Here is a 21,749-nt window from a genome sequence, read left to right on the forward strand (position 1 = left end):
CAAAAACTCTATATATTTAAAAAATAAAGGCTAAAATGCAGATGATGATACGCAAAATGTTGCACATCTTATTACACACTACACTATTTTACATCAAGTCACACCCTTCAATCTCTCACCCACTGTCGGCAGAAGAAGACCATAGCTCAGGCAAACAATTTCTCAGACTCCTCTGAAGCATCTTGAACCTGCGAGTGATTAGCATAGTTTATTTTATATATATTTAAATAGCATGACATGCGGAAGAAATATAAGTTTTACATCCTTCATCATAAAGGTTGTCAAATAGAAGAGTAAAACGTATCTAGGCAATCCTCCATACAACTTGTAAATAGATGTAGTTCTCCACCTTGTAAAAGAAAAGGTGATATAGCACAAGATTTGGCTGAGCAAATGATAAATCACAGTACAGCTATCTCAAAGCTTCCATCTAACAAGTCAATTATCAATCTCACACTAGAACCTAGGAGGGTTCGTTGGGATCCTTATAGCTCCAGCCCCTGGCATTACCGCTGTACGTTTTTGTCTTAGATATACAACTGATCCACTTATAAGTAGCAATCCCACCATAATCACCTGTCAACAAGAAAAGTTGATGATTCTACTTAGATGAGCCACAAGAGATAGAAGGAACAATATTATGTGTCTGAGTTTATCCAAACTCCAGAGCAAAGAAAAGATTACAATAGTAGGTCATATCAGGAACACATATCCAAACTGTTTAAAATTTGGGTCCAAATGAGAGAATCCACATCTCAGCAGTTCGTGGGTTTCATCTTGATATCTCGGAGTGACCTCAGTTTAATTGCTTCCCTTCAGATTGCAATACAATATATGCATATCACCAGTCAAAATTTTCCATCAAGAGTACATCAATACATCCTGAGATGTCACAGAAAATTAAAGACCCTCTGCTAGATGTTAAATCTTAAGGCATATAAATAATTGCTAGGGTGACATTGATTATTGAACAACTTTTCAATATTGACCATATTCTAGTCATTTTGTTTTGACATTTAGCTGAGATTTATTTTGGTGCATTTCAAAAGTTGGCATCCTTCTTGACTAAGGTATTGTTCATCTTACTGGGTTCCAACCTACATAAACCTAAATCCTGGTTTCAAATACCTTAACCTAATTAAGAAAAATACAAGATAAAATAGGATAGTTTCAAGGACATAATAATAAAACAAGAAAGGGGCATAACTAAGGCTGCCAAATTTAAGGACCTCGTTTTACTCTCTCTCCTCAATTTACCACATACTAAACTGGCATTCCAAACCCTGTTCCTTTTGCCCTAAGCTTATTAAATTTAAAAGTTAAAACATAAACAAGAATAGTCTAACTATATACCTTTCAGAAAGTGATGAGCTAAAAACTTACATATTTCACCATTTCCATTACAGTAGGTAGTACCTAAATTGTTCGCTTGGATTAGCTATTTCTTGACAGACCATTCAATTTCTTAGTCAAGAAATTAAGTAAGAAAATTTAAGACTTAGTTGTTCTGTTTAATTGTTAAAGAGTTGGGCAATAACATGATAACAAAAACCAAAGTTCAGCAACACCATTTATATAGAGTAAGCAAAGCTTAGTTTCAGCAAACCATAAAAACTAACAAAATTACGCATATACATGAGTACTGCCATAAAAGAAAGTGTATATAAACTATAAAAGGTTGTGTGGTTGAAGTAATTCCAGTACCTCAAAACCAAGGAAAGACAACTTTTCTTCATCATCAACTGGAACACAGCTCCTATAAGTTATGTAGCTCTGTTTCCCACTGGATGAATTATCTAACAATTTTCTCCATTTGTAGTTGCTTATTGCTTTGAGTAACAGTTCTGGCTTTTCAAGAGCTGATAGTTGTCTTTGTTTGTGATTAGTTCCTTCTTTTCCACCATCTTGCACTTCAACACATTTCAAAGGCAATCGATAGCCAGTTTCACTGCACCGATACTTCTCATCATTCTACAATAAATTTCTTCAGCAATTGAGTAAACGGAAGCAAGCAGCACTTTACTCTAGATACATCTGTTAAAAAGAGGTGGTGTAATAAATTATGCAACAAACGCTTTTATTGGTATAGTTGGTATTTCAGGTTCAAATTTGAAACACCACAATTACGTCTTTCCTCCATTAGGAAATATCTTATACTCATAATGCGAAAAATATTAGTGCATGAGATAGTTAACATAATTCCACATGTACATAAAAGTTGTCACCCTTTTACATTGTGGATACTTTGTGTCAAAATTTTTGCTGTTGTAGTGTAATTAGGTGATTATCTCAATTTAAACACGCTAATAAATTATCAACTAGCCTAATATTTTATCCAAAATCCTCTCTTTTGCAAAGGCAGCTTATCATATTACACCAACTTCAGCAAGATTGACATAAGACTCGAGTCACTGTTATATCAAAAAATGAAGCCATGCCGCTGTCTAAAATCTAAATCTAACAGATGCCCACACAGCCTTGCCTCAAGCATCCTAAAGCAAGGCTCAACATGCAAGAACCCAATTTCCAACTGATCTCTAAAAATGTGAATAAATCCTGTTCGATGAAATGTCTAAGAAAGAGCAGGGCCATATATCCTCAACAATCTCAATCCCTGTCATACCTGTTCGGCTGTTCCATATTCAAGCCGGGATAGCATCGGGGGATAACAGATCAGAAATCAAAGAGCAAAAACAAGCAATTCCAACTTGGGATTAAACAATCCGAATTTCCTTTGAAAAGAAATCGCAGAAATGAATGAAGAATCGGAGAAAGGTGATACCTTTTCGGAGTATTGGCAAGAGAGGCAAGGGCCGGAGGGAGAACAATGGAAGGAAGCATTCCCCTGCGTCTCCGTGAAGCCCAAGAGCGTTCTCCCTCCTCCTCCTCCTTGTCTATCCAATTCGCCTTTCGTCGAAGGAAGAGAACAGCATAAGACCATGGCAAGCCCTAAAAACCACTTCGTTCTCCGCCACATCCTCTCTCTCTCTCTCTCTCTCTCTCTCTCTCTCTCTCTCTCTCTCTCTCTCTCTCTCTCTCTCTCCCCCTCCCTCTTCTTCTCTGTCTTCGATCTCAAAACCTCTACACGAAATCGAGGTCGAGCCTTTCGGGATCGAGGAGTGGAAGAGAAGTCGGCGATGGCATCTGACGGTGGCCAATTGGTTTCGAAGAAGAAAGCAAGGGAATTTTGCATGTACACCCTTGAACAGTTCTTATTTGCACGTTTATCCCTGTTTGGTTGGTTCATTTGAATATTTCTGTAAAATAGGTTACTCTTTTTAATGTATTAAAGAAATAAGTGAGTTTCGGAATAGGTTACACTGCTTTCGGAATAGATTTATTTTCAATCTTTGCATAATCCACGTGTCATCTATATCACCATTGCATGTCACATGCATGTCACCGCACGTGTCAGGATCCCCTATAGTCCTCTGTTCTCCCCCCTCTCCATTACTCTGTTCCAACTCCAGGGGAGAAGACCCGACTCCTAATGCAAATAGCAACTTAGACAACAAGTTCTTCAAACCAAGAGGATAGCAGAAGAAGAGAAGTTCAAGTAGTTTTCCAACACCCATGGCATCCATCTTTGGAAGAGGACGCAGCTGTACTGTGCTCAACTGCGTAATCTCGAAGGACTTCTCCAATTCCTTCAAAGCCGTCTGCCTCTGTTTCCAATCTGTTCCTTGTTCCTTTCCCATAGCTCTCAGTGCAATTATGAACTTAAATTGCTATTTTTACGTAATCAGATAGAAAGAGAGAATCATAATTTAATTTGTCAGTTATTTCTTGCAGGCTTACGGGAGTAGCAGGAAAGCATCTTATCCTACAGAGAAGGCGAAGGAGAGGACAGACGAAGTGAGTGAGACGGCGAAGGAGGGGGTGAGACGAGTTGTGGAGATGGGCGGAAGGATGGGGGATAAGGCGGAGGAGACGGTGCGAGAAACGTGGGATGCGGCGAAGGAGACGGCGGAGAACGTCGCGGAGAGCGTCCTCGGGGAGAACAAGCCGACGCTGGATCCAGAGACGATGGAAGAGGTGGACGGGGATGAGGAGAAGAGAAGGACATGAGACGGGATGCATGGGCCTTAGGGTGCTATATTGCAAGAAAAGACGCAACTTTGTGCTTCTTTTTCCTTGAGAGTGTACTGCTTTGAATCGTAATTCGCTATTATAGTATCCATCAATAATACTCAAAAACTCAATGCTTACACGTAAACCTTCTCTTGTTTGAGCTCGAATGATACCTAACTCATGGAACCAAATGAAGCTGCTGATAAGGTAGCAAATAGAAGTAATTATATATATATATATATTATGAAAGTTTACACCAACATTAAGGATAAATCAGATAACAAACATCTGGAGAAAAAAAAGAACGTAAAATATTCTTCATCTCTTACGAGATACCGCATATTCTCCCCGTGCTAGAAACAAAAAATAAAAATTGCAGTTTCTTATTTACATCTCTTAGTTTTTTTCTTTGTCACCGCCGAAGGCCGTGATTTTAAGAAAAACCTATAAAAGAGACGCGAATAAAACATCGCGAATCATCAGTTCGCTGTCAACCTCGATCAAGCCAACTCCGGGGCCGGCGGAAGGTTGAGATCGATCTGGATGCGAGCTGGCGGCGGCGGAAGATCCACTACGACCGACGACGAATCCGAGTCGCTCTGTGCCCCGCCTAACACGACGCACCTGAAGCCCGCGAAACTAGATGACCTCACAGACCGATCCATCGGCAGGCGGCGGCAGTCAGCCACCCACTTCTCCGATCCGGCGATCGGATCCTTCGCCGCAGCGTGGCGGAGCCCGAGGTCGAACGACGGGGGCCCGCGGCTCGAGGACTCGATCGTGCTGCCGCTCGGCGTTCCGGGGGAGACGGGGGATGCGGCAGGGGCAGCTGCGATGGAGGGGCAGATGGGGAAGTTGGTTTTGGCCCGGTGGCCACGGAATCGGAGGGCGGCGGCGTCGTAGGCCATCGCTGCCGCCTCGGGGGTGTCGAAGGTGCCGAGCCAGACGCGGCACTTCCTCGCCGGGTCCCGTATCTCCGACGCGTACCTCCCCCATGGCCGCTTCCGAACGCCGCGGTACCTGACGCCGATTCCGGCGGCCGCGACGGCGTTGGATTTATCCTTGGTTGCCATCGCACGTATCTTAAAGGTAATCCTCTTCTTCTTCCGCTCACTGTGGTAATTGAAAGACGAGACGAGGAGAGGAAGGTTGGCATTTAATATATATGTGGAGGGGAAGGAATTAGTAGGCGCGGTCTTCGGGCGGTTTGACCGCCCTTAGCCGCCGCCCCCGCTAGGATCGATACTAATTTGGCTCTTTTTGGATGGATTTGATATATCCACCCCTCTGACTCGTCAAAAAAGAATATATGCACCCTTCCTTTTTTTTACTTCTTACATGAGAAATGCATGGCGAACTCAAATCTCAACTGTGACACCCTCTCAATTAATTACGAATTGTGATCGTTATTATAATACTTCCTCCGATCGTATCAATTATAGACACGTGCTCTTGTGGGCCGCGGGCTAACGACAAACCTGAGGCGGCGCAGTCTCTTTCCTCGATCCGTCTCGCCCAAACCTCGTTGTACTGATCCGTTGTGTGGATTTTGGACCAAAATAACTGACAGTGGGCTGGGTTGAGCCTTGGCTTGGGTCTGGCCCATCTCTCTCACTACACGGTAACTTAAACCCTCCCTCTTCTCCTGATTCTCAGAGAGAGAGAGAGAGAGAGAGAGAGGTGCTAATGGATCTTCCGCCGGGGAGCTGCGAGGTTCGATGCCGGCGAAACGCTCGAGGTGGAATCCGGGTTGACGGATTTCATCTGCCCCGACTGCTGGACCCCTCAAGCGCTGCCGCCGCCTCCGCCACAGCGCCGCCCTGCACTTGCACTTCTCGTCCCCCGAGGCGTCGACCCCGATAAGATACAGCTCCCCTGCGCCGCCTGCAAAGCCCTCCGCCGCTTCGCCTGTCCCAAGTGCGGCGTCGACCAGTCCAATCTCAGGGAGCTCTGGAGGGCTCGACGAACTCCGCATCTGCCGCTGCTGTCATTACCGCGATTCTGATGCCTCTATATGAGCCGCGGCTGACCCTGCCTCCTCCACCCGTGGAGGTCGATGAGGTGAGATATTTTGTGTTGGTTTGTGTTTAATTGCGATTAATTTCCGTGGTCCAAGAAATGTTAGTTTAATTGATCAGATGTGGCTTGCAGGAAGTTTTGATCTTGCTCTTTTTAGGAGCTAGGAGAAGCTAGAAATCAACAGAGAACAGTAGGAAAGAAAAGTGTTTGCCCCATATCTGTAATAAAACCTTAAACATTTTCTTATGAAGCACTTTTAGTAATAGAAGAGAATGAATTGCTTATGAACTAGTTTAATTGAATAGATGCAATCTAATAAAAAAATCTTGCTCTTTCTCCTTTTAGGAGCTTCAGGAAGCTAGAAAATCATACCTAAAAGAGACATGTACATAGGGGTGGCAATCCTGTTGGGTTTGTTGGCTTCTGGTTGGGTCGGGCCAGGATAGTGCTAACACGAAAACAACCAGTTTAATAAACAGGTTAAACTTTTTAAATACAAACACAATCTGAATTTCAACTGGGTAACCGACTCGATAAATCTGTTTACCAAATAACATGATAACATGTTAAACCGTTTCTTATATTTTTAACCTGATAACACTTTAAATAACACGACCCGGTAAACACGATTATCCCTTTATAAATTATAAGACATTTTACTAACATAATATTTCTAATCTGCTAAACAAATAAGCACGATTATACAGCAAACTTTAACAACCAAATTAATCAATAGTTCACAACATTAATCACCATATTGTACACTTATGTAATCAATTACAACATTAGGAATGGCTTTTTCTCAAAAAAGAGGAGAGGAGAAAACTCAAATGACACCTAAAGATTTTAGTTATAGTGAGTTCCGAAGGAAAACTTTGCAAGCCAGACCAAGGCAGCATCATTCCTCTTCAATACCATGTATGTTTCTGCTCGCTAATTTCATATGATATAACATCTTCGGTCAATCATTTTCAGAACCTCCACAACAGCTGCTATCAATGCTATACCAGCGACTTCAATGCTATAATACTTTGTATCCTGCACAAATTGCGCCTGACCTTGCTCAACCAAGCACCAATTTGTCACATCAGCACAAGGTACCTTGTGCAACCTCTGAAGAGTCATCTGAGCTTAATGTATTCGAACCAGCTGTTGGCGAGGGCCAGCAAAAGTCGGTCCAGTTGCAGCCTTCTCAGCATCACGATGACTCAGATACTAGTAGTAAGTTTTACTGTATTGTTGCATACTTACATGGCTTTTGTTTTGCCACCTAATAAGGTGGACATGCTTTCTGATTTTAGTGTTCTCTTCTTATAATTCAAAAAGCCATACCAGCTAGTTAATCGGTTGAGGATTTGGTGTTTAAAACTTTAAATATATTTTTCTTATGTTTGCATCTCTTACTGGTAAGTTTGTATAGCTTATGTATGGGTTCATGTCATTATGAGGTTGTCTTATTGCATAATTAAGGTGTAGAATGTCCTTATACTCGTGGAAGGATATCCTAATTAGCTTTACATCAAGTAGCTTCTGGAAGGAAATGCAAGAAGAAACACGGCCCTACACTGTGCCTTAAAAGTGTGGAGCAGGCCTGAAGGTGATCTCATACATGTCAACTTCAACAGTGTGGGCCAACCTGTTGGAAAAGAAGCAACTACCTTGAGTAGCTTCTTGGGCACCATTGCACGGGATGGGAAATTGGCACCTCTTATTTATGTTGATTGGAGAGCTCTGCCAGATGAGAACAAGGACATAATGTGGCAAGTTGTCCAGGTAGTTGACAAATGTTCTTTATCTTTTGTCCCCTCTCCTCTTCCCATATTACTTCCTATCTGATGATATAATTGGTTTGATGTATAATGTATTCAAAGTTTGACATTGACCCGTCTCATCAAACTTGAGTCTTAAAGTCTCTAGGCAAAAAATGGAAGGATTGGAAGTCTGACTTAAAACATGATCATTATGAAACTCATGAGACAGATGAAGATCGTCTGGCTGATAGAGATTTGCGAGTCCTTGCAGGTCAGTGGCCAATTCTAGTCACGTTTTGGAGATCTGAAGAGGGGAAGATGCTGCATATACATGCTGAAAATGAATAATCCTGATGTATTATTCCTCTTTTGTGTCAATGGAAAATTGGATTTTTCGTGTACAGGCAAGGAGCTCTACAAATAAAGCTAACCGAAAATATTAAAGACTACCCATGTTGCTGGCACAAAGAGCTTTGCGCAGATACGTGAAGAGGAGGTAATTTTGCTTGTGTTATGTACTTTGTTTGTTCATATCATTGTGCGATAAGTTTTTATTTACACAAGGATAGAGATTGAGGAAACCTAAAAAGGAGGCAACATGAGATGAGGTATACATATTGACTCATACGTGCAAGGATGGGAAGCCCATGGATGAGGCATCATTGGATGCAATCGTGCGTGTGAAAACGTTTAAACTTCGTAAATCCCATCATCTTTCTCCAATTTACTGTTAAATACAATTATACAATTACTTGATCAATTACATAACCTGAATACTTGGCCCAATCACAGTCACGTCTTAGTCAATGCGCTGGTCAGCAATCAGAAAGCTCACAAAGCAGCACTATCCGAGAGGACATCTTCTCCCAAGTCATGGGAGATGACAGAAGTGGCCATGTGCGAACATATGGGCTGGGTCCCTCTCCCACTGATATATGGGGTGAAAGACAAAGCTATCACCAGTCTCTGAGGATGACCGCAGAGGTTAAAAGGTTAGCTGAAAAGGAGGTATCCTCCATGAGGGATAAAATGTTAGACTTGGAGCTAAAGTATAAGAGATGCAAGAGGAAATGGCCAGTGTGCAGACGAAAGTTTATGAGATGCATAGAATGCTCCACGGTAAACAGCACTTAACTGAAGTAGCTGCACCATCAGAGCTTTAGCTACTGGGCAGGTAACATCTTAGTAATTCTTATTATTTTGTTTTCTGAGGAATTGCAATAACTCAATAATTTTTGCTATTCTTTTGTTGTTTTTTTTTGGTCCTAGCAGGATGTCCATTCCCTCAGCAGTCAGCACTCCAGAGGATTCATTTTGACCACTTGCATACTTAGCATCACCAGATCATCTGGCTTCTTTCAATAAACTGACCCAGTAATTCTCTTAGATTGAAGGTCTTTGTGTCGTCAATAATGCAAATGTTCGTGGCAAGACTGGAATTTTGGGAGGCTTTCATCTAGTTACAAAGATGGGATTCACTACTCAAATCCTTCTGTAATGTTTCTTCTGGTTATGAATCCGACTAGTGTTGCATATTGCTTTGGACCGACAGGAATTTGACATTGTAATCAAGACATTGTGTTTTCTAATTCCGTGTAAATGGGAAGAATGTTCTATCTAATTATGATTTATGGAGCAGGATTCAGTATCCACATCCTTGGTTGCGGTATATATCTAATGTGGGTCCAAATCATCTTCTGATTAGTATTGGGACTTACTTTGTGTTCCAATTTTTCTATCCTTGGTTTTCTTTTCCTGTTAAAAAATGATCAAAACTTCTTAAATTTTGACTTTCCAGCCAATCAAGAGCTGCCAAGAACACAACCAGCAGAAACTTATCAAATTATTTTAGGAAGTGCATCATAACTTCAACTATTAAGGGCTTCGTTTTCATCCCTAGGTTATTGTGCTATTAGGCCAAGCAACTTTCGCTATGCCTATGATTAACAAAAGAGTACAGCTCTAGTCTTTGTTTGATATCATAAGCCCAAGGCGAAGATCTTGGTATTTGGAGCGGAGAAGGCTAAGCTAGGGTTTATTCGTTTTTTAACTTAGATTAACTAATACTTACGATTTGCCGTCCCCTTATTTTTGGCAACAGAATAAACTTTGAAGGGATTTTTTTTTTCTTTCACAAAGGCCCATCCTGAAGGGCTCACTTTGCAAATATCTGATGATATTTGGAGTTAATTGTAAATAAACCTGAAGGAAGTGGGATCGCTCCATTCAAGTAGGAGATTTGCTGTACCCTGTCTTGTCTTATTTCCCATGATTCCCTTCTCGTAATCCTTCTCCCATTCTATTCTTCCCCTGCTTTGTTATTGCTGCAAGTTAGTTTAAGGGTTGCTTCGATCCACCGTGAAAGAGTGAGCAATACCGAAAGAACGAGCAAGAAGGCGGATAGGTATCAGAGGTTTGTCCCCCCAAATCTCTTCTATTTCAGGTCAAAGTCTCTTCTTTGATGCCCCTCTTCTTTCGTATTAGAGGATTCATAACAAAAGAATATAGAAAGCAGATCGCTTGCCGCTTGATCGGTCAGAACTATGATTAGGGTTTTGTTTGGTTTCAAATTTTCTATAGTATGCTAGGTTTGGATTTGAATTTAGGCGGTTGGAGTTTATTTTGACAAACTATACCGTTATTAAGTTGTAATGAAGAGATTTTTTTTTTTTCAATAGTGGCTAAAAGTACACAGATTTATGAAATGAGATAAACTTTTCACTTGCTTCTTGATGAGTATCATACAGTTAAAGTCGATCTCTTTCTGATGTTTGTTTAGGTTTTGCAGATGAATCGAGAATCTACTTACGCTGTGGATGAGGCACTCGTTTCAATGGGATTTGGGAAGTTCCAAGCATTTGTGCTTGCTTACTCAGGGATGGCTAAGATTTCGGAAGCAATGGAGATGATGCTTCTGTCGTTTGTCGGGCCTTCCGTTCAATCAGAGTGGGAGCTATCTTCTCACCAGGAGAGCCTCATCACGAGTGTCGTCTTTGTTGGGATGCTAGTAGGAGCTTATTCCTGGGGAATAGTTTCGGACAACTATGGGAGAAGGCAGGTCCTTTTTTGCTACCTTTGGATATCTACAGGGTTTTCACATTTATTCCTGCCTCTTAACATTTATGCTCTTTTCATTTCTTGTTCTTCCACTTTCTAAGAAGTTTGTGATCCTTCCGTCTTGGTAAATGCACTCGATACTCAAGCACGATCATATGAGGAAAGGAATTGCTGATCTTGATTTTCACATTGTACGACACATTGATAGAAATTCTACAAACCTAAAACTGTGAGATCCTCTGGTTGCATTCGCATTGTACTTGTATTGAAACCATGTAGTGCTTACAATTTCTTTTCAATAGCTTATTCAGCTAGAACTGGGTGATCTTTAAGTTTAAAGTTAGACATACACAAGTAAGTCAAAAAGATAAGAGGAGTGTCATTAGTTCTATTAAAGTCTTCTTACTTTAATTGTATTGTAATAATATGAATTTTATGAGAATAATGCAGGAATACATATGTATTTGTTGGGATAAGTTGTCAATGGTTGTTACATACTCACATAATTATTTAGGGATTTTCACTTTTTCATACTATAATGCCCCTGCATTTACCTTGTGCGAAAAGCAAATTCCACATGAATGCAATGTAATAGTATTCTTGTTATTTTATCATGCCACTGTGAATTATGTGCTCCTATAAATATTAATAATATGCATATGGTGTGCTACCTTTCCAGGGTCGGATTCAACTTTACAGCCCTGGTGACTGGTGCAGCCGGTTTTCTCAGTGCCTTTGCTCCAAATTATTTGACCTTGATTGCTCTGAGATTTATTGTTGGCATTGGATTGGGAGGTGGGCCTGTGCTTGCTTCTTGGTTTCTTGAGTTCATTCCTGCTCCAAACAGAGGAACTTGGATGGTTATTTTTTCAGCCTTTTGGACAATTGGCACAATACTGGAAGCTTCACTTGCTTGGGTATATTGTGACTTTCTATACGCTCTCTAATTTGTTTCAAATAATTCTGCTTCAAATTGAATTCTCTTCCTTTATTGGCGACAACTCGCCTAAAATGATACAAGTTAGACATGGTATAGATGCCTTAAAACAGAATTCATGGCTTTCTCAGGATGAATGAGTCAATTCTGGAGACAACTACAAAACTACTCATTTTATATTATAAAGGAGTTGAATTACTTGAATTTTGACTAACAATCTCGCAAAAGCTTGTGAGTCCTAGGGTTTTAAAACTGAAAAGCTCAACTTCTTGCTTGTATTAGATAAGCTAATATCAGAGGTTGCTTTAGTATGATACTTGTACTAACTAAAATGCGATTGGAATTTGTCTGCAATTCCTACAACATCCCATATGTCCCTCTGGATTCTAGTTTCTACTTCTTTTAAGAACTTCTTTATGTTTAATTTTGTAGTCTGTGATGCCAACATTTGGCTGGAGGTGGTTGCTAGTGTTTTCATCTTTACCATCTTTTGCTCTGCTCCTCTTCTATCCTGTCACACTTGAGTCACCAAGATATCTGTGCATGAAAGGCAGAATCACTGATGCAGTTCATGTTTTGGAGAAGATGGCCAGAGTGAACCATGTAAAGCTCCCACCTGGCAGACTTATTTCTGATCACAAAATCGAGCTGGATGAAATTATTGATTCCTCGGAAGCCACACAACTAGTTACAGCTAGGAAGGGGATTGTTGCTTATGTTGCGGAATCTGAAATCGGGGGCATCAATGCTATTTTAAAGCTTTTATCTCCAAATTTAATCAGATCAACTCTTCTTCTTTGGATGGTCTTCTTTGGGCATGCATTTTTGTACTATGGTGTTGTTTTACTTACTGCTGAATTAAGTAACGGGAATAGGATATGCGGACCTGAAGAGGTGCGAACAAGCCATACAAATGAAATCAGCCTGTACAAAAATATATTTATTACAAGCTTTGGCGGTATGTTTGATAAGCGTATTAACTTATAGTTCTTTGGAAGATGCATCTGGTAATTCATATGCAATTTCCCAGTACTAAGACTTTTTTTTATTTCACTCAGAGATTCCAGGGCTTCTTCTATCGGCTGTGGTTGTGGATAAGATTGGTCGCAAGCTTTCAATGTCATATATGCTTTATATAAGTTGTATTTGCTTAGCTCCTCTTGCATTTCATCAGACAGAAGTATTAACAACAGTCTGCTTGTTCTGTGCTCGGATTTGTATTTCCTCAAGCTTTACCATCCTACACATTTATGCTCCAGAGGTCAGTAAGAGAATCTTATAATATTTTTCAATGCCATTGTTTTTGTTTTCTACATTTTTGGTGTTCTTGAAGACATTTAATTTGTGGTTATAGTATGACTGAATCTGGATAGAAAAATAAAATCTTAGGATCTGCATGCATTTAGAAGAGTTCCACTGCCACTTGGTCGAACCCTTTTGTTTAACTAAAATTATTGTCATCGAGGTGACATGACACAGAGTGATGGGTAATGGAGAGGTAATTCATGATGGGCAGGATTCACTGTCCAATGCTCGGCAGTTGCTTGATTCAATGGGGGTGCATTTTGGGGTGGGTGGGGTGGGTGGGGTGGGGTCGGTGAGGGGGATAGGAACAGGGGAATCAAAGATCACTTCTTTCCCATCATTCACCTACCTTGGAGAGGAAGAGAGGTTCTTTTGCTCAGCCATGCCATGCTAGTCCATTGAACTTAGAAGCCTCTGAAGAGGCCTGCGTACCTAAACTGGTGATTAGGTTTCAATATATGAAAACCAGGGACTCATTTGAAACCATAGGTGTGAAATTGTGAAAGCTGTACTAGTTGAAGTTATGAACTCATTTTGGTACCATAGGAGGCATGTTTCCTGGTTCTGTTTCTTTGGATGTGTAAAATGCTGAGCTATCAACAGTCATTGCACTAAAGTGAGTTATCTTTCTGTGTGTGGAGGTAATAATATGCTCTAGCATGCAATGATGGAAAAACATAACATAGCCTTTGATCAGTAGTGCTATAGAAATCTACAATTTATTCATACTGACAAGTTCCCGACTTCTTGTGTAAATTAAGTGCTGAGTAAAATGAAAAGTAAAAGTGAAACGAGTAGCTTGCTAGACTTGCTAGTTCACAAGGTCCAGGCTGCATCCAGCGCATTGTCACGGACTTGTTTAGTCCCTGACAGCATGCATGTCAGAATAGACGAAGGACAGCTGGTATAAAAAAAATCATAACGTACCAATAACTAGATTATGCAAGGTCAGTATGTTATACATCCACCCTTCTTGGATAAATACTTGTATTTCCATTTTCTTCAATTTCATATAGTGGGGAAAGGGTCACAAGCATCTTATCAGAATAAAATTGTCTCTAGAGCAACAGCCTTTTGTTTTCCCTACTCAGCACTCATTACTCCAACTCTAGTTATTCTACGCATCATTTTGTGGAATATCTTGTATAACAAACAAGATTTGGTTGCTTGTTTTCTGGCAAACTTTTTTACTACTCCTTAATGGATAATGTGATATCGTACTGAACCCATGCTTCTAGATCTAAAAGCATCCGCTATCTATAATTCAACTTTTTTCTGACAATGTCATTTTTATTCTTTTTAGATATACCCCACCTCAGTTAGGGCTACAGGTGTTGGGTTTGCAAGCTCAATTGCAAGGTTTGGCGGGATCTTATGCCCCCTCGTGGCTGTCAGTTTGGTACATGGCTGTCATGAGACCATTGCAGTTTTTCTATTTGAGCTCGTAATGCTCCTTTCAGGGGTGGCTGTATCATTCTTTCCCCTTGAAACAAGTGGTCGTAGATTGAGTGATCATATCTCAATTTGAGACAACAAATGCTAGCGACATCATTTTCTCGGTATTATGACTCTAAAGTATTATGACCTTTATAATTCTCACTCTTCAGTATGATGTATTCAGTTTTGTAAGAATTGTACGATGTCAATCCTTGACATCGGAGCAACTGCCTCGTGCTACTGAATCGTGACCAGTGATTCATTAGCACTGCAGTTATCTGCAGCATGGGTTCGCAAGAGAAGCATTGAACAAGGAGGCCATGTTCTTTCACTGGTCCAGTCATACTGCGGGTCATTTGTTGTAACCTTTTGACTTTTCTTCACTTGTGTTTAACTGCAAAGTTGTTGCTTAAACCAAGAATGTGGATTTAAAGGGCAGTGGGAAGCAGGTGGGTGCCTATTGTACTGGCATTCTGCAAGAGTTTTTATTTTTCCCTACCTGTTGAGACTGCTGTGAAATATATCCACTTACATATAAATTTCCTTTAGAAGAGGTTTGGAATATTTTCTTTGTGGTTAATATATAGTTCATGCAATTTGCTCTAGGAGTAGTGGAATGATTGCTCTCTCCTATCAATACGAAGTTGTTGAATAGTATAAATCTGCGTGCTCTTCTTCTTTCTCTTAGCTTCCATTGCATTGCTACAAATTCAACATTCTGCGTTCATGAAAAGTTAACGATGTCATATATTTCTGCATCACTTCTGCGATAGCCTTAATGAAACATTGAAAAAGTTGTGTTTAACTTCTGACTTCATCTCTGATGTATGTGTATTCCATATTTTCACACTGCATTGAGACTAGAGTGAAGTACCCAGGAGGTAATGGTTTATAAATCACATCTTCTTTAAGGCTTAAGCTGACAGGAAGAGTAATTAACAGAACAGCAAGCTCAGACATGGGGTATTGGAGCTGACTGTTCATGGGGATATGTGACTGTTATCTGATCTCCAACATGGTAATCTTCTTCATTGGCCATGAAATCATCATGCTTTGGTTCAAGCTCTGGATCCTGTGGACCTGACGCCTGCAATGTTGACATTATCAAGCATGCAAGGTTAAAGACTGAGTGCTGTACCTAATGTCATTGTAAGCACTAAGCAGCAGTTGCAGCAGCTAACAGTAACAGACCACCAGCAGCAAAGAGGATCTCACGTCTGCGACATGCACAGTTGGCTCATAAAAATTCTTATGCTTCTCGTGATCAAAATTTGCAATTGCAATGATCATGGAGTTATAAAATAGATGCTATGCTACTTTCAAACTTTGCAAACTGTCACAGGTAAGATTATGACCTGTATTCAGGACACAATTTTTGCATGATCTTCACAAATTAGGCATTCTTTTGGTCAAAATTTTGATAGTCTAGTTTTGTTTTCTGCCAGAAATTATCAATGAGATCTACCTACATATATATATGACTCATGGGGTCTTCTGATACGTAAACATAAACCCACCTAGAACTAGAAGTTATACACGATCTTGTCTTCTAAGTATATCCAGAATAACTTTATATCTATACTTATAAAGTGTAATATAAAAATCACTTTTTAATTTATAATATTTTTTTTTTCAATAATTATGATGAGTTCATCTTGGCATCTACTTCAATTAAGTGGCTGTTAACAGATATTTTCTTAAATTTTAATTGAAAAAAAAAGAAATAAAACTTGTGTCTACATTTATACCTCATATTTTATCAAACAGCCTCACTATTGTTGTAAATGCTCCCATCATTAAATATTACACCACATATGATATCCTACTCATCGAACATAAATTTTTTATTAGTATATGTTTTAGATATTTGGTGCACATTTTACTATAATAATAGAGTAGATAATTTATATGTCATGCCCACTAGAATTTATTATTGTCGGTCAAAAAAATAAAAAATAAAGTATAATTAGGTTGCAAAAAGACAGTACCTAATATATATATGTGTGTGTGTGTGTGTGTGTGTGTATTAAAAGAGAGAGTAATAAGATCCTATCATTCATGGGTGATTGGATTTGGAATTTGGAGGTAGGTGAGAATATTCCGAATCTACCGATGAATGGTTAATTGGTTATGATGACGATCATCTCCTTCCTTCTCCAATGGAAGATAACATCTATGATCCCATGCTTAATGTGAGAAAACGATGGCTTACTGCACAACATATGCCCAAAAACAATATGAGAAGGGGGAAAGAAGAAGAAAAATACATAAATAAATGAATGAATAAATAAATAAATAGATAGAAGGAGTGCTCGTTCCTAAAATTCCTCTTTTAGGGTTTCTTAGCTTCTCTCCTCCTTCCGTTCTCGCTTCGCGATCTGCAGAAAACTTCTCCTCCTCTACTAGCCATGTATGCTCCGTTGACTCATCTGCGAAGCAGGTAAAAGCAGCTTGTTTTCTTGGTTAATTTGATGTAGGTGTTCAGTAGATTAGGTTTACGGATCAATCACAAGTCAACCCAGTTCGAGATCTGTGGGGATCTTTAAAGGTAAAGAGGGATTTCATCTCAAGTCGACAAGTTGGGATGGAGTGGAACGCGAGGACTCCGGCGCTATGGGATTGGGATGACCTCAAGGTGTTCGATGACGGGTCTGCTATTTCTTCGGGGGCTTCTTCGTCCAAGAGCTCCATCTCGGCCTTGCTGGATCCTTTTCCCAAGCTAGATGCTACGATTTCACCCAAGAAGAAAGATCTGGCCACTGCGCCGGATGCCGGGTCTTCTTCGTCGATGGGTTTGAAGCTTGGAAAGAGGACTTACTTCGAAGATTTGCCGCAGTCTTCTTTGTCTGTTGTGACGCCCCCTGTGCCGGTTGCATCGGTTAAGAAAGCTAAGGTTTTGCAGTCTAATATACAGAATAGCTTCTGCCAAGTTGAGGGCTGCAATATCGATCTCAGCGCAGCTAAAGATTACCACCGCAAACATAGAGTATGCGAAAGCCATTCAAAGTGCCCCCGTGTCATTGTTGCGGGGAAGGAGCTTAGATTTTGCCAGCAATGTAGCAGGTACCTAAATTTGAGAATGATCACTTGGCCAACAATTGATGCTATGTTTTTTCTGGAAAGGCAGGATGTCTTTTTTTCCTCTTTATATAATTTTTAAACTCATTTTGATGAGAATAATTTCTTGGTCATATTTAAGGTTCCATGGTTTATCTGAGTTTGATGAGAAAAAGAGGAGCTGCCGCAGGCGACTGTCTGATCATAATGCACGCCGACGCAAGCCGCAGCCAACTGAGTTATCCTTTAACCCTGCAATGCTTTCTTCATCATATTATGGTAATGCCAGAATTGTATGGATCATTTCCCCTGTTGAATTGATTTTTCTTTTTCACAACGGGTGCTTATCACAACATCTCTTGTCTATTGTCATGCTGCTTATAGCCAATAGTAATGCTGTAGATTTCTTCGATAAGTTTTAATTTTGATATAGTTGAAAAATAATAGACATTTAAATTGGCCACTGGTTTGTTATTTGGATATCTCCTTTTTATACAAGTATATATCAGCCATGAAGAATAAATATTTGATATGAAGATATATTCAGTGTTTTCTTTTCCGATTCTTGTAAGATTTTAAGGCACTTCACTTCTTGGTTATATAGTAACTAAGCTACTTTTTCCCCTATCTTTCTCCGATTTAGTTGCAATTATGCACTAACTGTCTTCTAATTTAGAAAATTAAATGTCATGTTTTCCTTTCTGATTCTGATCTTCACAAAAACTAAAATGACAACCCTGTCCATGTTTGAAGCTGTGTAGAAGTAAGGTTTACTTCTTGATAGCTATTCTTTTTTTAGCTTGTTATTTAGAGATGCTCTGTTGGTTCTTAGTAGAACTATGGGTGTGTAGACAGAACTATCTTGTTGATGATTTGTTTGTTATTGATGTTTGATTAGTCATCATTTTTTTTTGTTTCTATTACATGAGAATAAGAGTTTATTTAGTGATAGCTGATAACTCCATGGTTGCACTGCAACTTATCTACTATCATGTTGTTACGGTCAGTCTCTCACTCTATAATGTGGTCTATACACCGCATATGTGCCCGCCTTTTGGAAACATGGAACATGTTATGCGATATGTGAAAATATATATTAGCCTTCTATTACTTCCATTACCATACTTTGAGTGGCCTTTCTCTGTCTGGCCCTGCAGAAATAAACTTTTGTTATACATAAGATCCATTATTTACCAAATATTCGTCATTTGTACGATCCCTAATGGGTTTCATCAACGTCGCATTACGAAGTATGAATATACCTTGTATACATCTACATATGGAGTCTATTTGCTAGCAAAACCCAAGATTTGATCGAATCATTAAGTCAACCACTAAATTAGATTTATGTTGCCTTTGGCATGCCAGATTAATAGGATTTGAAAATTTTCTGATGAGGGACTTGCCTGTCCAAGCCTTTGGCTCATAGCATTCACAATTCTTCAACCTAGATCTTTGTTTTGATCAAAATGCTTCATAGATGTTTATGGCTTTATGCTATGAGCAGGCTGTAAAAGATCATCGATACGCTCTTCTCATATTATTTTATGATATTATTGGGTAGATGAGTTCTTAAAGCTTTCATAAAAAAGAGTACCCGAGTTTTGTTGGTTATGCTGAATCATTCTTCTTCTAACATGACCGGTCTGCATTGCTGCAGATGATAGACATCAGATAAGCTTCCTATGGAATAAACCTCCAGTTAATCAGATGAAACCCATAACTTCCACATGGGTAGGCTTGTCTGACTCCAAGCTCTCACAAGCAAAAGAGTCCTGGATGAAGTCAACAAAAGTAGGAGGCACTGATGGGCAACTGCATGTGGGCAACTCTCAGATGTCAAATGCTTTCTCAATTCTTTGTCAAGAAGTAGATAGTCCCTTGCCAATTAAAGGTTACAGAAGTTATCAATAATTGAATTATTTTGAGAAGCTTTGTAGGAGAAGTTCTAAAATATTGCTATTTCTCCCTCTTGCTGCCAAGAGAATGGCTAAATCTGTTCCTTCAATTGAAGTGCCTTTACCCAAATTGAAGTAGTCTGATTTAATTTATTATCTGAGTGTTGTTTGTTCCTTATTTTCTAGATTAACAGAAGAATATGTTAGGAGAACTATAGGGTTAGAGAATAATATGTTTGTGTTTTGTTTCTGAGAAAACCTTGGTTATATAGAATCTTTTCAGTTCTCGCTCAAATGTCCCTATTTTCTGATGGAGGTAGGAATTTATTTTTTCAAAAAAGAATAAATAAATAATCTTCTCAGAGACAGGTTTTTTATAGAAACCAATTTGTTCCAGTTATGTTACTGTACCTGCTTGTGTAAATCACTTCATTATGATGCTATGCCTGTTGGATGCCCCTATATGCATATCTCCTCATCTAGACTTAGGATTAACTAGAAGGGCACTTCTTGGTGTTTTGAAGAAAACTTTGCTTTGCATGTCTTTTCTCCTCATTTTCAGTTTTTAACTCCATAGGGTACTGCTTGAGTGCTCTGCTTGTATTCTCATTTCATAACACAATTCTCTCTCTGGTCGAATGCCTGAGCACATGGAATTATGATTTATTTGCATATATTATTTTTTTCTTTCCCATTTTACTGACATGAACCTTCATTTTCTGAAATAGGAGGGATTAAGAGGATCGCATCTATATCTATGAAGAATCTCATACTATACAATAAAATATTATACCAAGTACCTGACTCTTACCTTCATATCTGTCTTTCATCTTTACAGGTCCGGAAGCCTCTGTAACAGCCTCAAACTTGCACAGAGCACCGGATCTACAGCGTGCTCTCTCTCTTCTGTCATCTAGTTCTTGGAGTTCACCAGACCCTGGACCACCATCTTCTCACGTCCAGCTTGTGGGCAATAACCAAACCAGTGCAACTCAGACTTTGTCTCAGGCAGGGAGCTTGATTCCAGCTTACTGGCAGGATGGAGAGCCTCTGGGTCACCAAGAGCGAGTGGTTCCATTTGCCATGCATAGCAATGGTAATCCGTTCCAGGAGTTTCAGCTACTTAATTCTTCCTATGGACCAACTTATTTTTGATTCTAGTCAGTTACACTGACACCAAATAATATTGCTGCTTTTCCGGATTAGAATCGGATAGACTCCCATGTTCTATCATGTACATCCTTTATTTTCTGGACCAGACTTCCTTTTATGATTCTTCTATGTATCTGCTAGTACTCTATGATGTTGTACTTGATACTCTATGATGCTGTACTTGATATTATCTTTGGATTTGGCAATCGATTAAGCTCACATATGTTAAGAAATAATTAGTTTGAACACAATATGCATCCATTTTGCATTTGATGGAACTGCCTAAGTTGCCTGTTACTAGAGCAGAAGCCAAATTTTAAGAACAGCTTTGACTGCTCTCTTGGAAGGGAAATAGCTTCTCAATACTTCTACTATGTTATCAGTTTGTATGAATTCATTAAAACAGGTATTATGATTTCAGAGATATTATGTACAAGTTCATGCATCATATAAGAAAAATCATAGATATTATGATTTCAAGTTGTCTGAAATAATAGTGCATGGATTCTCTCATCTTTGAAATACTACTGCATGGATCTCTTGAAAAGTACTGCAGAGAAATCTAAACCTCAAGCAACAGGTTCCTTTTGGGATGCTACCAATTGGTCATGTTCCTCTTGGCATCATCACTCAAGCAGAATACCATTATTGAAGATGCTGCCACATTGGTGCTTATGTATATTCGTTTTTAGCATTGCAGATACGGTGCAGTGAACTGCGACTGTAGGACAGGATTGCGATAATCGGATGCGATCCATATATTGACAAGCATCTTTACCGGTCTGACCTGAACTAACTCCCAATCTTTTTTTTTTCTTTTGGAAAAAGAGAAAATCTTCTTGAGTTGACTCAGTGAGTTGGATAAGATCCTGATCTAAATCCAGATTTAATCTGGTCAAACTCAATCTACTAACTCGATAATCACCCAATCATATATATAATCCAACCAAACAAGATACATATCCAATTGCTCTAATTAACCCAAGTTAGATCGGTACAATCATATTCTTTTTTGACACCCTGCTTTCCATGTCCTTATTGAAGTCTTATCTAAAAGGTGCAACT

General features: G+C 39.5%; 5 protein-coding genes across 21 annotated transcripts; 3 read left to right on the forward strand and 2 right to left on the reverse strand.

The window, feature by feature from the left end:
• Positions 1 to 13: 13 nt before the first annotated feature.
• On the reverse strand, positions 14 to 3,176 carry LOC140769471 (uncharacterized). Of its 2 annotated transcripts, XR_012105914.1 has the most exons (4): positions 2,783 to 3,176; positions 1,705 to 1,971; positions 350 to 576; positions 14 to 188 (listed from the first exon to the last, which is right to left on the reverse strand). XR_012105914.1 is itself a non-coding variant. In XM_073110166.1 (3 exons), the coding sequence occupies exons 1-3, from the start codon at positions 2,975 to 2,977 to the stop codon at positions 457 to 459; spliced, it is 582 nt and encodes a 193-aa protein (XP_072966267.1). In that variant the 5' UTR covers positions 2,978 to 3,176; the 3' UTR covers positions 14 to 456. The 2 variants fall into 2 exon arrangements, 1 of the variants encoding a protein (XP_072966267.1); XM_073110166.1 differs by having other exon boundaries at positions 14 to 576.
• A 1,395-nt stretch (positions 3,177 to 4,571) lies between these two features.
• Positions 4,572 to 5,144, reverse strand: LOC140769808 (ethylene-responsive transcription factor 11-like). The gene has a single exon (XM_073110678.1). It carries the CDS (start codon positions 5,142 to 5,144, stop codon positions 4,572 to 4,574), a length of 573 nt encoding a protein of 190 aa, XP_072966779.1.
• Positions 5,145 to 5,708: 564 nt separating this feature from the next.
• On the forward strand, positions 5,709 to 8,776 carry LOC140770359 (uncharacterized). 11 transcript variants are annotated; one of them, XM_073111518.1, is made up of 7 exons: positions 5,711 to 6,132; positions 7,066 to 7,311; positions 7,618 to 7,863; positions 8,001 to 8,112; positions 8,246 to 8,337; positions 8,411 to 8,540; positions 8,634 to 8,775. In XM_073111518.1, the coding sequence occupies exons 1-5, from the start codon at positions 6,076 to 6,078 to the stop codon at positions 8,263 to 8,265; spliced, it is 681 nt and encodes a 226-aa protein (XP_072967619.1). In that variant the 5' UTR covers positions 5,711 to 6,075; the 3' UTR covers positions 8,266 to 8,337; positions 8,411 to 8,540; positions 8,634 to 8,775. The 11 variants fall into 11 exon arrangements, 10 of the variants coding, with proteins under 10 accessions (XP_072967619.1, XP_072967622.1, XP_072967614.1 ...); XM_073111521.1 differs by having other exon boundaries at positions 7,962 to 8,112; positions 8,246 to 8,540; XM_073111513.1 differs by having other exon boundaries at positions 8,001 to 8,337.
• A 1,215-nt stretch (positions 8,777 to 9,991) lies between these two features.
• LOC140771265 (organic cation/carnitine transporter 7-like) lies at positions 9,992 to 15,140 on the forward strand. 5 transcript variants are annotated; one of them, XM_073112737.1, is made up of 6 exons: positions 9,992 to 10,284; positions 10,621 to 10,895; positions 11,578 to 11,815; positions 12,268 to 12,793; positions 12,894 to 13,096; positions 14,444 to 15,140. In XM_073112737.1, exons 2-6 carry the CDS (start codon positions 10,630 to 10,632, stop codon positions 14,666 to 14,668), a joined length of 1,458 nt encoding a protein of 485 aa, XP_072968838.1. In that variant the 5' UTR covers positions 9,992 to 10,284; positions 10,621 to 10,629; the 3' UTR covers positions 14,669 to 15,140. The 5 variants fall into 5 exon arrangements, with proteins under 5 accessions (XP_072968838.1, XP_072968837.1, XP_072968836.1 ...); XM_073112736.1 differs by having other exon boundaries at positions 9,992 to 10,254; XM_073112735.1 differs by having other exon boundaries at positions 9,994 to 10,284; positions 10,630 to 10,895.
• A 1,501-nt stretch (positions 15,141 to 16,641) lies between these two features.
• Positions 16,642 to 20,890, forward strand: LOC140770460 (squamosa promoter-binding-like protein 11). Of its 2 annotated transcripts, XM_073111666.1 has the most exons (5): positions 16,647 to 17,017; positions 17,126 to 17,640; positions 17,777 to 17,913; positions 19,295 to 19,528; positions 20,371 to 20,890. In XM_073111666.1, the coding sequence occupies exons 2-5, from the start codon at positions 17,162 to 17,164 to the stop codon at positions 20,685 to 20,687; spliced, it is 1,167 nt and encodes a 388-aa protein (XP_072967767.1). In that variant the 5' UTR covers positions 16,647 to 17,017; positions 17,126 to 17,161; the 3' UTR covers positions 20,688 to 20,890. The 2 variants fall into 2 exon arrangements, with proteins under 2 accessions (XP_072967768.1, XP_072967767.1); XM_073111667.1 differs by lacking the exon at positions 19,295 to 19,528 and having other exon boundaries at positions 16,642 to 17,640.
• The last annotated feature ends 859 nt before the right edge of the window (positions 20,891 to 21,749 follow it).

The sequence above is a fragment of the Typha angustifolia genome, chromosome 11 (genome assembly GCF_048772165.1).
Source record: "Typha angustifolia cultivar Huaian chromosome 11, ASM4877216v1, whole genome shotgun sequence".
Taxonomy (NCBI): domain Eukaryota; kingdom Viridiplantae; phylum Streptophyta; class Magnoliopsida; order Poales; family Typhaceae; genus Typha; species Typha angustifolia.

What these genes read in the sequence shown, in the direction of transcription:
- LOC140770460 (XM_073111666.1), top strand. Translation starts at nt 17,162, where the DNA reads ATGGAGTGGAACGCGAGGACTCCGGCGCTATGGGATTGGGATGACCTC. An exon ending in TTTTGCCAGCAATGTAGCAG is followed by an intron (nt 17,641 to 17,776) that starts GTACCTAAATTT and finishes GTCATATTTAAG; the next exon opens with GTTCCATGGTTTATCTGAGT. An exon ending in GCTTTCTTCATCATATTATG is followed by an intron (nt 17,914 to 19,294) that starts GTAATGCCAGAA and finishes GCATTGCTGCAG; the next exon opens with ATGATAGACATCAGATAAGC.
- LOC140769808 (XM_073110678.1), bottom strand. Translation starts at nt 5,144, where the DNA reads ATGGCAACCAAGGATAAATCCAACGCCGTCGCGGCCGCCGGAATCGGC.
- LOC140770359 (XM_073111514.1), top strand. Translation starts at nt 6,076, where the DNA reads ATGCCTCTATATGAGCCGCGGCTGACCCTGCCTCCTCCACCCGTGGAG. An exon ending in CACCCGTGGAGGTCGATGAG is followed by an intron (nt 6,133 to 7,065) that starts GTGAGATATTTT and finishes AATCATTTTCAG; the next exon opens with AACCTCCACAACAGCTGCTA. An exon ending in TAATGTGGCAAGTTGTCCAG is followed by an intron (nt 7,864 to 8,000) that starts GTAGTTGACAAA and finishes TGAGTCTTAAAG; the next exon opens with TCTCTAGGCAAAAAATGGAA.
- LOC140769471 (XM_073110166.1), bottom strand. Translation starts at nt 2,977, where the DNA reads ATGTGGCGGAGAACGAAGTGGTTTTTAGGGCTTGCCATGGTCTTATGC. An exon ending in CTTGCCAATACTCCGAAAAG is followed by an intron (nt 1,972 to 2,782) that starts GTATCACCTTTC and finishes AATTTATTGTAG; the next exon opens with AATGATGAGAAGTATCGGTG. An exon ending in TGTCTTTCCTTGGTTTTGAG is followed by an intron (nt 577 to 1,704) that starts GTACTGGAATTA and finishes TCTTGTTGACAG; the next exon opens with GTGATTATGGTGGGATTGCT.
- LOC140771265 (XM_073112737.1), top strand. Translation starts at nt 10,630, where the DNA reads ATGAATCGAGAATCTACTTACGCTGTGGATGAGGCACTCGTTTCAATG. An exon ending in ATTTATTACAAGCTTTGGCG is followed by an intron (nt 12,794 to 12,893) that starts GTATGTTTGATA and finishes TATTTCACTCAG; the next exon opens with AGATTCCAGGGCTTCTTCTA. An exon ending in TACACATTTATGCTCCAGAG is followed by an intron (nt 13,097 to 14,443) that starts GTCAGTAAGAGA and finishes TATTCTTTTTAG; the next exon opens with ATATACCCCACCTCAGTTAG.